This window comes from Bombina bombina, chromosome 2, assembly GCF_027579735.1.
Source record: "Bombina bombina isolate aBomBom1 chromosome 2, aBomBom1.pri, whole genome shotgun sequence".
NCBI lineage: Eukaryota > Metazoa > Chordata > Amphibia > Anura > Bombinatoridae > Bombina > Bombina bombina.
The window spans coordinates 994,903,806-994,920,868 of NC_069500.1; the positions used below are offsets into that span (position 1 = coordinate 994,903,806).

General features: G+C 39.6%; 1 protein-coding gene across 1 annotated transcript in view; it reads right to left on the reverse strand.

Moving 5' to 3' along the window:
• Positions 1-1,882: 1,882 nt before the first annotated feature.
• FAM241A (family with sequence similarity 241 member A) overlaps positions 1,883-17,063 on the reverse strand; it is a 97,522-nt gene continuing 82,341 nt past the window's right edge. The window contains exon 2 of the mRNA XM_053703538.1: positions 1,883-3,847. Within this exon, the coding sequence (XP_053559513.1) occupies positions 3,608-3,847 (240 nt within the window). The 3' untranslated portion in view covers positions 1,883-3,607. The remainder of the gene's footprint in view (positions 3,848-17,063) is intronic.

Sequence of the window (17,063 nt, forward strand, 5' to 3'; positions counted from 1 at the left end):
AAATACAACAGAGTAAGATTCATAATCAGCAATCCAGGGTTTGATTAGCAATCATGGGCAGCAAACACTGTACCTTTAGTGCATAGTATACAAATTAAATGCTTAAAGGGACATGAAACCACAAATTTGTCTTTCATGATTTTAGATACAGCATAAAATTTTAAATAACTTTTCTATTTACCTCTATTAAAAATTATTAAATTGTTAATTGCTTTTCTTATGAACTAGCATTTACCCCCCCCCCCACAAGTCTCATGAGATGTATGCTCTTGAAGTTATTATCACAAATGCTGCTCATCCTAAAAAAAAATAATGGTTTACAATAGCTGTAAGGATACCAGATGATTTAGGTATAGATATTATTGTAGGTCAGAAAGTTTTGATATGTGATTGCACATAAACAAATAGGCTGCCTTTCAGCACCTATTAAGAGCATGTCAATAAGGTTATGAATGTGTCATATAAACTTATCGGACCTGAAAAGGAACTGTTACACAACGGACTACTCGATTGAGGACTATATACTACTGTCTGTTCATTGGTCCAAATATCCAAGAAGCGTTTTGATTGGTTAAATAACGTATCAATACTAAACTAAGCCTCTATTTTTAAACTTTGATGTTTTTTTCAAATGATTTTCTTTAAAATATATTTTTCATCATTTTTAGTTTCAGGAATAGTTTACTATTGATGCATATATATAGTATTAAACATTTTATGAAGTTTTTGTGAGTCCAATTTCCTGTGCTCAACAGGAAATTGGAACTAATTGTTCACCTGTATATAAACCAGCCCTGTAGCCACAGCAAACACACTCAATACTTGGTTTTACTTACCTGTTTTACTTGTTTTAATGTATGCTCTTGATAAAGACGTGTAATACGTTGAAACGCGTTGAGCAAATAAAACCTTTTATCCTTTGTTGAAAGATTGTCAAGATCTTGTTTTGCTGTGCTGATGGAATCTCCTTATTTATGGAGTAAGTTACTACATTTTTTTCAATTATACACTGGATACTTTTGTCATTTGGGTCTCCATTTATAGTCCACTTTTGGATAAACCTGAAAATTCAGTATTTGACTCCAGGAACCTGTAGACTCTTGCCATCCGACGCTACGTTCCCTTTCAGCTGTAAAGATTCATCTTATGGAGTGAGTATACTGCACCCATATTAATTGGCTTCAATATATGCATCAAGCCTTTTTTTCTCTTCACTTACTAGAGAAAATCATTCAATAGACCAGCTCCATCTACTACTACTATGTATCTATAAATGCATATTAAAGGGACAGTCAACACTAAAAGTGTTATCGTTTAAAAAGATAATACTATTCCCATAACCCAGCTTTGCACAACCAACATTGTTATAATAAAATACTTTATAACATTTAAACCTCTAAATTTCTGCCTGTTTCTAAGCCACTACAGACAGCCTCTTATCACATGCTTTTTTATTTGCTTTTCACAACAGGAGACTGCTGGTTCACGTGGGCCATATAAATAACATTGTGCTCACACTCGTTAAGTTATTTAAGAGTTAGCACAGCATGGCACTAATTAGCTAAAATGCAAGTCAATAGAGAATAAATAAAAAGTCATGTGATCAGGGAGGGGCCTGTCGGAAGATACTTCGATACAAGGTAATCACGGAGGTAAAAAGTATATTAATATAACTGTGTTGGTTATGTAAAACTGGGGAATGGGTAATAAATGGATTATCTATCTTATAAAACAATAACTAATTCTGGTGTAGACTGTCCCTTTAAGTTGCAGAATGGAGAATATAAATTAATGAGTCAGTTAAAAAAATATATATAATTTATTACTGGTTTTAAACAAAGCAGATTATGTGCTTCACCACCTTAAGAGTAGATAAAAGTGGTTGCGTTTCCCAATTATTTTATTGTACGTGTGATCAACATTGCACATTTTTACATTATAAACAGTACATGTACAGAGTTTTGTGTTTTAGAAAGGATTCTTTTTATCTTGGAGATCGAGAAAACAGTGAACATAAAAAGCATAAAATATATAAATGACAAATATTTGTAACAGAGTTGTTCCAGAAGGGGTGGATTAAATGAGCCGTTATATTAAAAAATAAAAATGGGATCTAAGGCCAATTACAGTCTTAATAGTACATTACTGACTGTAAGTAAAGAGGAACAAGACATGAGAAGTATTATTTCAAATTATTTAAAATTTGGTAAATAATGCAGCAGTGAAGCCGGTAGAATACTTTGTTGCATTGGGAGGGGTGATAATAGCAGAAATAGCAAGGTTCTTATGCCACTTTACAGATCACTAGTTAAGCCTAATCTTGAATATTGTGTACAGTTCTGGGGGCCATATCTACAGAAGGATATAAACTAGAAACAGGACTGGCTACCAAAAGGGTACATAGCCTAAAATAGAAAACATACAAAGAAAAACTCAACAATCTAAATATGTATGGTTTATAAGAGAAAAGGAAAATCTGTTATATGATAGTGGGAGCTTCTAAGTAAGTTTTTAATAGGTTTTACATTGGATTTTTATATCAGTAACTGTGCATATTATTCTTTATAGTAGTGTCTATTACATGCAGTTATATGAAAATTAGTGTATACTGTTCCTTTAAACACTGAGCTTCGTTTCCCATTTGTGTTGCAGCTTTGGTAGCTTTCAGGCTGCTGTTATGACTTCCGGCATACTTGAGAGTTAAAGGGTTGTGCTTCATGAACCTGTTTGTAGTTACAGTTTGTTGACTTCTGTAAGGTGTAATCCTTTGTCTGACCTACCTGAATGACTAATCCAGAGTGTTCTTGGCCTCGTTTAACCAGATGCTTGTTTGCTTGGTTACCAGTGTATGGCTTAGTGTATTTCTGATCACTATTTGCCTACACCTCCTTTTGCCTGCTAGTGTTTCACCACTGGATTGCCTCTCATTTCTGATTTAACCCCCCCCCCCCCCCCTTACTGACACTCTCTGCAATGAAGCAGGTTTCAGATGCAGTACAAAGCTAATTTGTACAGCACCTGAACCGGTTTCCCTGCACAAAACTTTCCTGCATACGATATTCAGTTTACTACACTAGAATCCTGCTTAACTGGAAAACTGCACTGTACATTGCCTTTCTAGTTTCACTGCAAAGGAAGTATCATTTTAGATGAATATTTCCAGTGCAGTGAACAATTATTTGCTATGCAAATCAAAGGCTTATGCTTTCCATTCTCTGTATAAACCAAAAGCGGAGTAAGATTTTCTGCTTTTTAACATGACACAAATCCTAGTCATAACCTTGCATATTTTCAATTTCAAAACTGAAGTAAGGACATCAAATATTATGTTAGTATCAAATGTTATAAAACTGCTTACTGGATAGAACATTTCATAAAATCATTAACAATGAATTTTCATTACTGTTCATTTTTTTGAAAATAGGTTTAATAATTAGTTTGTCAATGTACTTTGTTACTGGACAGTAGGATAAAGTAAACATTCTTGTAACAATGTAAAATATTGCTTGTGCTATTATGTTTAAAACAAATGTACATTTTTAAGACATCTTTTAAATAATTTTTACAGAAAACAATTTATTGACCCAATACGATATGCCCTGTTTTGTTACTGTATATGAATAATGACAAGGCAAAGTATAGACACCAGTCCTAAAGCTTGTACTCCAAGGAACCACAGCATTACTGCAAAAAAGAGCAGAAGTACCGGCTCCACAGTCCTTTCACCAAAATACATTCTGGAGAAACCCAATGAGATCATCATTTTGTTAAGTTCTCCAAACAGAGTCCCCATTTTTTTATAGTCGTCCTTTATGAGGTCTGATGAGGAGTCCTGTTCTGCTGGGGCCTGTTGAGCGAGAGAGAAATAAAATGAACAGAATGACAGTGAATCACATTTAAATAAAGTTGCACCGTACAAAAACATTACAGGAAACATTTACATTTTTCAGTCTGGTTTGCGATAAACACTACACACATGGAAATAAAAATAAAACGTTCACGGTTCAGACAGCGCAAGACTTTTCAAGTTACTTCTATTATGAAATGTACTTGGTACTCTAGGTGTCCTTTGTTGAAAAGCATATCTAGGAAGGCTCTGGAGCAGCAACGCCACAAATGGGAGCTTGTAATTGGCAGCTGCACATATATGCTTCACCAGATGTGTTCAGCTAGCTTCCAATAGTGCAGACTAACACTATATTTAACCCCTTTGCACAGCTTGCACACAGTTACATGAAACAATAGTGCAATAAAATGTTTTTTTTTGCATTAAATGTAACTCATTTTATTTTGCATTTAAAAACAGTGTATTTATAAAAGTTATTTTGCAATTGAAAGCTTAGATACAATAATTTTACGGCAAAACAGTCTATTCAAATCTATTATTTTTACATCTCGGCTCGCTCCCACAGAAACTGTAAAAATGGGCGGGGCATTGTTTACAAATGGCATATTTTACTGCATTATAAAATATAACATGTAGGGTTAAAGGGACATAAAATTCAAAATATTTCTTTCAGGAATGAGATAGAAGTAAATTGGAAAGTGGTTTAAAATTGTATGGTCTATTATCAAATTTTCTTTGTTTTCCTGTATTACTTTGTTAAATGCAGGGATGTAAGCTTAGGAGCGTGCACGTGTTTTCAGCACTATATGGCAGCAGTTTTGCAACAATGTTATACATTAGCAGGAGCACTAGATGGCAGCACTATTTCCTGTCATGCAGGGTTTCAGGCATGTGCACGCTACCTAGCTAGCTATCGCTTCATTAAAGATTAACATGAGAACAATGCTAATTTGATAATAGAAGTAAAACGGAAACTTTTTTTTAAATTGTAGTCTCTATCTGAATAATAAAAGAAAAAATTGGGTTTCATGTCCCTTCAAAGTAATTTTTCACACAAAAAAAATACAATTACATAAAAAAAAAATCTTTATATACAAATTGACCAAACAAGTTGTAACTTTACATTTAAAAGGCATTAATATATCATATGTTGCTAGCCAGGGGAAAAGTTAGTAGAATGGTAATAGTATGCTCAGTGTTAAAGTATAAAGCAAAAATGTCTTTCTACCCAGCGCCTTGCCTTAAAATACATTTCCTATGGGCTGGATTTATGAAGTCTTCTCCTGCACTACGACTGCAGGTTCTCAGAAGAACCTGCAGTCAGTATTTATCAAGCAGCGGTCATCAGAACGCGGCTTCCTAACCTTTTCTCCACCTCTTAGGTGGAGAATTTCAATCTCCCCCGGTCAGACGACAGCTCCTGTCCGCACGTGATTGGTTGTGTGCGGGCAGGGTGCGGTGTTGCATGTGAGTGCAAAATAGCACTCATGTGCAATGCTGAATTCCGCCAATAGAATTCTGCCCGCCAGAGCAGAGCTGCGGTGGACAGGGGCGCATATGTATGTCCCTGTCCGCCGACGCTTGATAAATCTAGCCCATAGGTCTTGTGTGCCACCCACCTGAAAATAGTTACACAATGGAACTGTGTGCCCCACCATGTTATGTACCTAGCCATCTGTTCTCACTCTCTTGTAAACAACTAGTCGTACCCCAGTGAAATATCTCACGTTGAGTCTCTCCCTTTTTCCTCTGCTCACAGACCTCCCGCTTCAACTTCCTAATAAAACCTGGGAAATAGGGAAGGGGGATGAGGGCCAATTGATGCAAATTCCCATACTGGGTTCTCGTACACGGACCTAGGTTCAGCCATGCTACCTGAAGCCACGGCTCTCGTTTACCCAAATAAATATTTGAGTCCACAGTAAAAGCTTTTCCTAGGTTAAAAGTCCCATCACACTTAGATATGGAATCACATATCTCCACAAAGGCAAAATAATAATAATGATCCCACACATATAAATATACCACAGTTCAACAGTGAATGCTGTAAGTATGGTCAAAACACAATGTTGAAATTCTCAATCACAAGAGTGTGAAATCAGTGAAGCTGATCTATTGGCTACAGTGTAAAGAAAACACTTCAAAAAGTCCATATGGCACTTTGAACAACTTATGAATCCCGCAAAAACCTGTTGTATTTGAATTAACAAAATAATATTAGGAAGACCTTATCCAGTCTGTTAATTCTAGTGAGATGCTCTCAGTCAGTGCCAGCTGACACGGAACTCAATACTTGAGTCCTGATCTTAACCTGAATGAGATGCTGTGGTATGACCTCAAGAAACTGATTCCCACCAGACATCCATGAATATTGCAGTACTCAAACAGTTCAGAAATAGTCCAAAATTCTTCTACCATTTATTTAACACACACATAAAAACAATGTGCCAGTCTAAAAAAAGGCATGAAAGAAAAGTAATTTCCCTGCACCTTTAATACCCCCCCCCACCATTCTAACTCATTGTTTTTAAAAATAACAATCTTAACCACATGAATAATTTTACATTATCACATGATTTACATTCTGTGAAAGATAATGTGATTAGAAGTACAATAAAAACCACATACAGCACACTAGTTCCATAAATAACCACCAAGGAAAAAATTATATCAAACCCAAAATTAAAGAGAGCTAATAGTTTCACTTTCAACCTTTCAAAGCTCAATGGTTAAACTAAAATTTAATTTCTTGTTTTTTGCTTTTTGACTATTTTTTTTTTCATTTTGTGAGCTTCTGAAAATAAAGTAGTGAAGATTCTAGCCTTGCTTGATCTACCTGGCAGAACATTTATGCTTTTTTCTCCTACACAGGTGAAACTCGAAAAATTAGAAAATCGTGAAAAAGTTTATTTATTTCACTAATGCAACTTAAAAGGTAAAACTAATATACGAGATAGACTCATTACATGTAAAGAAAGATAGTTCAAGACGTGATTTTTCATAATTGTGATGATTATGGCTTACAGCTCATGAAAACGCCAAATCCACAATCTCAGAAAATTAGAATATTACATGCAATCAATAAAACAAGGATTGTACATAGAACAATATCTGACCTCTGAAAAGTATAAGCATGCATACTGTATGTACTCAGTACTTGGTTTGGGCCCCTTTTGCAGCAATTACTGCCTCAATGCGGCGTGGCATGGAAGCTATCAGCCTGTGGCACTGCTGAGGTGTTATGGAAGACCAGGATGCTTCAATAGCGGCCTTAAGCTCTTCTGCATTGTTCGGTCTCATGACTCTCATCTTTCTCTTGGCAATGCCCCATAGATTCTCTATTGGGTTCAGGTCAGACGAGTTTGCTGGCCAATCAAGCACAGTAATCCCACGGTCATTGAACCAGGTTTTGGTGCTTTTGGCAGTGTGGGCAGGTGCCAAGTCCTGCTGTAATAGGAAGTCAGCATCCCCATAGAGCTCGTCTGCAGAAGGAAGCATGAAGTACTTTAAAATCTCCTGGTAGACGGCTGTGTTGACCCTGGACTTAATGAAGCACAGTGGACCAACACCAGCAGATGACATGGCTCCCCAAATCAACACAGACTGTGGAAACTTCACACTGCAGTGTGAGCCTCTACATTCTTCCTCCATACCCTGGGTCCTTGGTTTCCAAATGAGATGCAAAATTTGCTCTCATCAGAAAAGAGGACTTTGGACCACTGAGCAACAGACCAGGTCTGTTTTTCTTTAGCCCAGGTAAGACGCTTCTGACGTTGTTTGTTGTTCAGGAGTGGCTTGACAAGAGGAATACGACATTTGAAGCCCATGTCCAGGATCCGTCTGTGTGTGGTGGCTCTTGTGAAAGTCCCCAACACTTTTGAATGGCCTTTTCCTGACAATCTTCTCCAGGCTGCGGTCATCCCTGCTGCTTGTGCACCTTTTTCTTCCACACCTTTCCCTTCCACATAACTTTCTATTAATGTGCTTTGATACAGCACTTTTGGAACATCCAACTTCTTTTGCAATTACCTTTTGAGGCTTTCCCTCCTTATGGAGGGTGTCAATGATGGTTTTCTGCACAACTGTCAGGTCATGTGTGAATATATATCAGCTTATCTGGCCTTACAAACTGCACAATATCTGAGCAAACAGAGAACTTTTTATCCTCATCATCCACAGAGGTAACATGCGTACTAGGGCCTTATACATCTAGAGATCTTAACTTAAAGGGACAGTCAACCTAAAAATTATTATTAGGTTGTTTAGATTTAATGTATTTAACAATGTTGACAGCAAACTGTAAGCCAAGTATGCTCTAAATACAGAGCATATATCGGGCCATTTTGAAATGGCTGCCTGACCCCTCCTGTCCTGATGTCACCCTCCCCTTCCAGTGAGTGTTCCAAGTCGATCCAGCACGTTCCTGTTTCACGCATGCACCGGTTTTATCAAGGGGCATTTGGAGTCAGAAAGAAAACAAACCGCTCAGTACCATAGCGGTTGTTCTATGTGGCGCACCAGTGTAACACAGCAGTTAGAGTGGTAATTGAAGTCATCAAAAGTACAGCGGTCCCACAGCAGTTTTTACAATTCCAGCTGCTGTGGGACCACTATGCTTCTGATGACTTAAATTACCACATTGCTGCTGTGTTACACTGGTGCGCCGCATAGAACAACCGCTATGGTACTGAGCGGTTTGTTTTCTTCCTGACTGATTGTGCTAGCATTGAAGGGTTAACACAAAGAAAAGGCTGTATATTAGATAAATATGAGAGGGACATATGCATCAGAGCTGGCTGAAGATGGCATCTTTCCCCTTATCATTTGTAAAGTAGCACAAGGAAAGACTCAGACAGGTGACTGATCCCAATATTAGGCGTTTGTTCGAAAGCATCCATGGGTAATGACTGAAATTATTAAACTGTCTCAGTTCAAATGACTATAAATCAACATTGTTTGTCTCAGGTCCTGACAAAGCTCATGTGCACCAGACACTATCATATATTAATGAGACGCAGCTTCTGGGGGGGAGACGGTTAACGGCACTAATCCCTCGGTATACCGGAATATCGGTAGCAAGCGTGCATGGTATTAATGAGGGATTAGTGCCGTTAACCGCCTTATCTCAAGGAGCTGCGTCTCATTAACACATGATGGTGTCTGGTGCACATGAGACAAACAGTGTTGTTTTATAGTCATTTGAACTGAGACAGTTTAATAATTTCAGTAATTACCCATGGATGCTTTCAAACAAACGTCTAAAATTAGTCTTTCCTTGTGCTACTTTACAAATCATAAGGGGAAAGATGCCATCTTCAGCCAGCTCTGATACATATGTCCCTCTCATATTTATCTAATATACAGCCTTGTCTTTGTGTTAACCCTTCAATGATAGCACAATCAGTCAGGAAGAAAACAAACCGCTCAGTACCATAGCGGTTGTTCTATGCGGCGCACCAGTGTACCACAGCAGCAATGTGGTAATTTAAGTCATCAGAAGCACAGTGTTCCCACAGCAGCTGGAGTTGTAAAAACTGCTGTGGGACCGCTGTACTTCTGATGACTTCAATTACCACTCCAACTGCTGTGTTACACTGGTGCGCTGCATAGAACAACCGCTATGGTACTGAGCGGTTTGTTTTCTTCCTGACTCCAAATGCCCCCTTAACAAAACCAGCGCATTGCGAATGCGCGAAACAGAGGAATGCGCAGGATCAACTTGGAACACTCACTGGAAACTGGAGGGTGCCGTCAGGGCAGGAGGGATCAGGGGGCCATTTCAAAACGGCCCGAGGTAGTATGTGGTTTTTCTTGCAAACTATATTTAGAGCATACTTGGCTTACAGCTGTCAACATCGTTAAATACATTATCTAAATATGTACTAATTTTTAGGTTGACTGTCCCTTTAAAGGAGCAGTATACACCAATTTTCATTTAACTGCATGTAATAGACACTACTATAAAGAATAATATGCACAGATACTGATATAAAAATCCAGTATAAAACCTTTTAAAAAAAACTTACTTAGAAGCTCCCAGCTTAGCTCTGTTGAAAAGGATAGCTGGAACACCCACTGAGAGTGGTTCTATAGCAAAAAAGCAGACTTCCCCCCCCATCCTCTGCATCTGAAAAGACTCTGCACAAACAGGAGCAAGCTGGAGTAGGTATACGTCAGTATTCTCCTAAAACTTTGGGGCTGATTAGGAGTCTGAAAATCAGCACAATGGTATTTAAAAATAAGCAAAACTACACATAAACCCCCCCCCCCCAAAAAAAAAACCTGTAAGGGCTATATACATGGATCATCTACAAAACATTTATGCAAAGAAAAATCTAGTGTATAATGTCCCTTTAACTAAAGTGCAGTTGTCTGAAACAAACAAGCTGGGATACATAGAAAAAAAAATAATGCCAAGCTGGTTTTGTATGAGAGTGAGAAAATTAAACGTAGTCAACAATTATAAAATTATATTACATTTTATAAAAATAAAAAAGTTACCTCCCCCATTTTTATATTCTTCTTGTCACTAGTATATGCAGACATCCTGTCTAGCAATCTCTGCTCCAATGGCAGAAATTGTCCTGTACTGTAAACTTAGCCACCACTGCAGACCGAGACTAGTGACATTTAGTAATAAATAAGCAAATTGGGAACTCTTAAAAGGGAAACTAAAGTTACAATTAAAGTTTCTTGATTTGGATAGAGCATGCAATTTTAATCAACTTTCCAATTTACTTCTGTTATCAAATTTGCTTAGTTTTATTGGTATCTTTTATTGAAGAGTAAAACTAGGTAGGCTCATAAGAGCTCAGGAGTGTGCACGTGTTTTTAGGACTCTCTCAGCAGTGTTTTGCAACATTGTATAGCAAAGCTACAAACAATGTTGCAAAACACTGCTGAGAGAGTCCTAAAACATGTGCACACTCCTGAGCTCTTATGAGCCTACCACCTAGTTTAATTCTTCAATAAAATATACCAAGAGAACAAAGCACATTTATCAACAGAAGTAAATTGGAAAGTTGTTTAAAATTGCATGCTCTATCTGAATCATAAAAGTTTAATTTTGACATTACTGTCCCTTTAAGGCCATTAACTCTAAAAATAAAATACTATTTAGTGAGCAGATAAAGTGAAATTTTAAATTAATTGCATCTTTTCCCTGACTGTAAATTCAGTAAAACAAACACAAGGTGATAGATCACAAGAAGTAAAGTAAATAACCTGCAAGTTACTAAAAAAAAAAAAAATTATGCTTACTTTCTTTTCTTCAGATGGAAAAAGAGTCCACATCTGCATTCATTACTTTTGGGAAATAAGAACCTGGCCACCAGGAGGAGGCAAATACACCCCAGCCAAAGGTTTAAATACTCCCCTCACTCCCCTCATCCCCCAGTCATTCTGCCGAGGAACAAAGAACAGTAGAAGAAATACCAGGGTGAAAAGGTGCCAGAAGAATAAAAAATAAGAGACGCCCCACAGAAAAATTACAGGTGGGGAGCTGTGGACTCTTTCCATCTGAAGAAAAGAAAATTATCAGGTAAGCATAATTTAAGTTTTTCTTCATAAATGGAAAGAGTTCACAGCTGCATTCATTACTTTTGGGAAAACAATAACCAAGCTATAGAATGCAAAAACGGGGAGGGTACAATAGGCAGCCCATTCTGAGGGCACCAGGCCTGAAAAACCACAACCCAACCAAACCACGCTTCATAGGAGCCGGGCAAAAGATTTAGAAGGAAAAGTCCCCAAGGACACCGACCCGCAGATAGTCCGAAAGCCTAACCAGAGACCGCAAGCAGACTTACTGAGCCAACACTCCTCCAGGAGAACTGTTGCCCAGCAGTCGGTCCTCCTACTAGTATAGTACCAAAATCCCCAAAAGGGAGAGGACAAGGGTAAGCCAAAGGGATACCCAAAGGTACAGCCAAATCCATAAAGGAAAAAAAACCCTTCAAAGGAGGGACAAATCCAAAGAGACCCGAAAGGATCCCGAGAACAAGGAGAGACGATGCACAACCAACAATAAGCAACTGAGCATCATCAAGGAGAAGAAGCATCTCCCAAACATCAGTGCAACAGCACCGAAAAAGACAGCTGAAGACAAAGTCCTCAAAATATCAGAACTCAAACAGAAAATTACAAGCCCACTCAGAAAATAAACATCTCCAGTAACCAGCTACCATCTGTCGGAAGACGCAGAGAAAACACTATCCGTAAGGAAAAAGTGGTCGGACAACCTCCAAGACAGAGGAACTCTCCAGGCAGCCAAGGCTACCCACAGATCTCAAAGGGGGAGAGGCAGAGAACCTCTAAAAAAGGAAGGCCCACTGTCAACCCCAAGACCTGAAGATGAATAACAGATCTCAGATCCTACACCTAGCCGAACCAGCCCAAGCAACAGCAGATCTGAAAGTAAGAAACAAAAGCAACCCCAAGACCAGCTCCCAAAAGGGCGGTAGAATGGACACAGCCACTCCAACCTAAAGACAAACGATCAGGGGTTAGATCCAAGGATATCTAGCAAGGACACGCGACTAAGTCTTAATGCGGAGCCATCAGCTCCCCAGATGGAAAGGAACAAATCAAAGAGTAGCCAATCTCCGAACCAGATAGACATCTGTTCCAACCTCCTGAACACAAGAGAGGCCCCTAAAAAGGGAACCACAACTCCGTGAGGAGAACGAGCCCCCTGAAGAGAAGAGTGTCGATAAACAAATGCCCCTAAGACAGGAAGTCGTAGGAAGAACCGAGAGGACACAAGGCCATGTCACTGACGAACACGGAAGATTCCCTTAAAACACATTGTGCTAGCACACATAACAGGCACAAAAGTGACAGCTGAGCAACTGCAAACCTTCCATTTGCTAGGTAGGAAGACCAACATCAAGTCACGTTAGTTGGCTGTCCCAAGGGAACCGTATTGTTTGCACAAGACAAGGCCCAAGGAGCCCCGGCTCTCATAAATCTGGCAAAATTGTAAAACAGAACAGCCAGAACAAGGGCTAAGCCTAAGTAACCTGGAAACTGGAACCCCCAGGCCAGTCCTAAGATCATAAGCTCCGGTACCATCCCACGGCGGAATCCAAAAAGAGAAAATGTGGAGTAAAACCCTCGACAACCGGAAGATCAGGACAAAAAGCCCGGGCCCCAGAAATGTTTAGATTAAACAATCTTCCAGGCACATAAGTCCCTCGTCTGATATCAAAAACAGACCTCCCAGGGAAAAAAAAAAAAATGAACCCAGATAACAAGAGCAAGAAGCCCTTGCAAGTCCTGACCCAAAGGGAAGAGACCACCCCTTGCAGGAGCCCAACACTCCAAAGAGCCAGGGCCATAAAAGGATACTAGAGCTAACAGACGTCCAAGCGACATTAACATGAATGTGCTTAAAAAGTGTGGCTAATCCCCCTTAAGGGACACAAGGCGCTGCTCATTTTTTTAACCTCAAAGGGAGGAAAGGCAGAGTAGACCTCACCTGTCTACAGTAAAGAGTCGCCACAGAGCATTAGTATGCTGAGCTAGCTGTCCAGCTAGTCACAAGCTACAGACACAAGGGGAACAATGAAGATAAGTCACCCGAACAAAGCAACATCGCGCCTCCACATCACCTCAGATTTGAAGTCAGAGGACAGTAAAACATGGGTTTGGATGCCACCTGGAAGGCAATACCTGAACCATATGAGTGGAAAACCACTAGGACCTCTTCTATCCCAAGAAGGAGATGCAGAGCATTCCTAACACCGGGGAAGGACCCCTAACCGGAGCCCAAAAGGACTCGCTGTCTAATGTCCCGAAAAAGGAACAACCAACTCCCGAAGGGAATCCAAGTCCCCCAAAGGATCCACAAGGCAAACGGAAAAAATCCAAGAGGTCTCAAGAAGAGAACCACTAAAGGAACAAGTCCAAAAAGGACAATTTCCTAAAGCAACACTGCCCGACCGGCGGAAAAGAGGCGCAAAACCCTCTAATTTTCCCATCACGTTGGAAGGAATACTCTAGGTTCCGAGGGTATCGGAAGCCACAGAGAGTGATGCAGCAAAATTCACTGACCCAGTCACCAGAGAGATGGCTATATATGACTGAAACAATCCCGAGAGCCACACGGACCTGCAAGTCCTCTTGATAATGCTTAGCTAAAACTTGTAAAACAAATAACAAGAAACATAAATAATTTTAAGAGCACTCGGCACCCTAACCTGACCAGCAAGGTATATCAGACGTCACGTGAATAAGCCGCGAGACAGAAGATCTGAACCCAAGCAGGACCAGCCTGCAACCAGGGTCATAACTGCCAAGCTGGCTAAATCCGCCCTCAGAGAGGAAGAAAAACATGGGACCAACGTGTCCCAAACAACTTCTGTAGAAGCAAAGAGCGAGTATTGATCCCAGAGAAAGTTCCGGCAGGAAACATAGCATGAAAAATAAAAATAAAATTCATCCTAACTGGCAACCCGAGGGTTAACGCCCAAGAAGAACAGAAAGATCCGCTGGAACAGCCTAACAGAAACCCTATTCTTCCACAAAACTGGGAAGGATCTCGATAACAAGACGTAAAGGAGATTACTTCATCCCCCACATGTCTAGTGAGGTGAGCCATTCAAAGGAGGAGACTGATGAGTCCCATAACCGAGAAGGATAGGGTCCCCAAACAGCTCAAAAACGTGTCTGAATAAGACACAAAGGTGAGCCCGCCTGTAACTAAAAGCACAACACTCAGGAACAGTTACACCCGCAGGGAACTGCACATGCCCTCCAGTGGCAGAGAGACCTGGGGCAATCGGGCACGAGCACAATCGCAAATAAACATCTGGACTTTGTAGACGCGCAAGCGCCAAAAAGTATGTAAATGCGAAAACGTGCCACAACCTCCGGGGGGAACAATCCACCCCTCTAAGGAGGGATACACATAACCTGGGTTATTCGCTTGTGTAGTAGTAGGGAGCGGTAGGGAACTCGCCTCCCAGAGGACAGGGCCCCCCGAGGCGGATGGCTCAGCAGTCCCTTGAATCCCCGAGCCCGAGGAGCATTAGGATGACCTAAAGAACATAACTGACTGACCTGAGTCAATGGGGCAAATTTGCATTCTTCACAGGACGAAGAATCTGAATCACAAAGTTGAACAATCTCAACATCAGCATCCTCCATAACTGGATAAAGGATATAAAAAAAATGGACTATATGTAAAACAATTTAAACGGCAGATTGAATCACGACAAACATGATTAACCCCCCCCTCAGGAGATATTAACCCTTGATTCCAAGATACTGAGACCCTCTATTTTTCATGTGAGTTCGCAGGAACAAATGAGTTACAGTACATTCATGAAGAAGTAAAATGAAACAATCTTACTGGAATTTATGCTGTGGAACAGGAACACGGCCCTTCAAGTGTGGCGAATAGTAGCCTTGCCTCTGCCATGGACTTGAGAGAAGAAAGCAGGCAGCGAAGCAAAGTTCGACAACGCTGATTGCTTGTGAAGTTTTGGTTTCGCAGAAAGACTCTTCCTGCATCTCCGGACTCTAACTTTAATCCAAGCCCTCACTGAGAGACTGACAGGATTACTTAAAACTCCCGTCCCATGTAGAAGAGTACTACCCTCCATAAGAGACGAAAACAAACTTCTGACACTTCTCTGCCAACCTCCTGGGATGAAAGGCAAAGAATGACTGGGGGATGAGAGAAGTGGGATGAGTAGCCTTTGCCTCCTCCTGGTGGCCTGGTTCTTATTTCGCAAATGTAATTAATTCAGCTGTGGACTCTCTCCATTTATGAAGAAAAATATTCGATTAGAACAGATCAGAGAACAACTTAGAGATATAAAACAGTCTATTTCATTGTTGTAATATTTATGTGTGCAGGGTCCATTACTTCCTGTCACAGCCCGACAAGAGGCTAGGTTTTCTACAGGAAAGCAAAGGAGGAGCTTCTCCTTTTAAGTGGTAGCTAAGAGACAAATTCCAGTCAGTTTCTTACCCATGATGCTCAACAGAACTTAAAGGGACATTAAACTGCTGGGCACAACTATCGTAGAACAGTTACTACTCACTATGTTATTGTATTTCATCCTGTTCCTGCAGCTCTTTTCAAATCAGTTCTGCTGTTTTAATAGCTTAAAGGTAGCAAATACAGAAGCTCCGCCTCTTTGTACTGGGCACCGCCATCTTGGAGCTCAGGTATTTTCACAGCCTGTGATAGAAGTTGTGCACACTCACAGATCGTTAATATTGTACACTTTTTACGGTTGTATAATGTGCTTCGGGTTAAAGTGCATTATGTAAAGCAGGGGCTTCTTATGTTTGCTGTGGCTGCATTGCTCTATATTATTGTTGAGTGTTTTTTTAAATATATTTTTTGTAACTGTAAAAAAAAACTTACAAAAATGTAATATGCACACTATCCTGAAGTATCTGGTATCTTTAAGCTAATAAAACAGAACTGATTTGAAAATATCTACAGGAACAGGATGAAATGCAATAAGATAATAGTAGTTACTATTCTTTTGTGGCAAGCAGTTTAATGTCCCTTTAAGTGTTATAATGGTAGTCCTGTTATCTCACTAAATGCAGAGGCTACAATGAGAATTTCTAAGTGCTCATTTTGCAAGAAAACAAGTTGCTATTTTTAACACAATCTGTTTTGTTTTATGTTTGCACTATTTCATATAGTAAAAATTCAAGAGATAATCATTGGCTAAGTACAGATGCAAAGTAATGCAAAATCTTGGGAGCCATTACTACACGGTTACTGCAACCTTTGGCTACTATTTTTTTATATTTATTTACTTACTTGGCTGATGTAGTTATCAAGTTTACAAAGGGTGAATGTGGCCTACATTGACAAGCAACCCATAGAAGTCTCCAATTTAAGGGACAGTTTACTCAAATTGTCTCCCATTTAATTTGATCCCAATGATCCACTTTACCTGCTGGAGTGTATTAAATTGTTTACAAGTATTTCCATTACCTTTATATTGGCATATTAAATTGTTTATTTAGCCTGTGGTATCCCCACCCATCCTGAAAGTTTTTGGCCTCAAGGCCAAGCTGTTTTAACACAGCCAGTAGAAGTAATTACACTCCCAGTGGGTTATAGAAGAGATAAGGTAATGAAATGTTAATTTTTCCATTGTTCTCTCCAAGTATTGGTGAATGGTTTATTGACAGATATAAGATAAAGAAGCATGTATATGTAGACAATGTGATAAAGTAATGA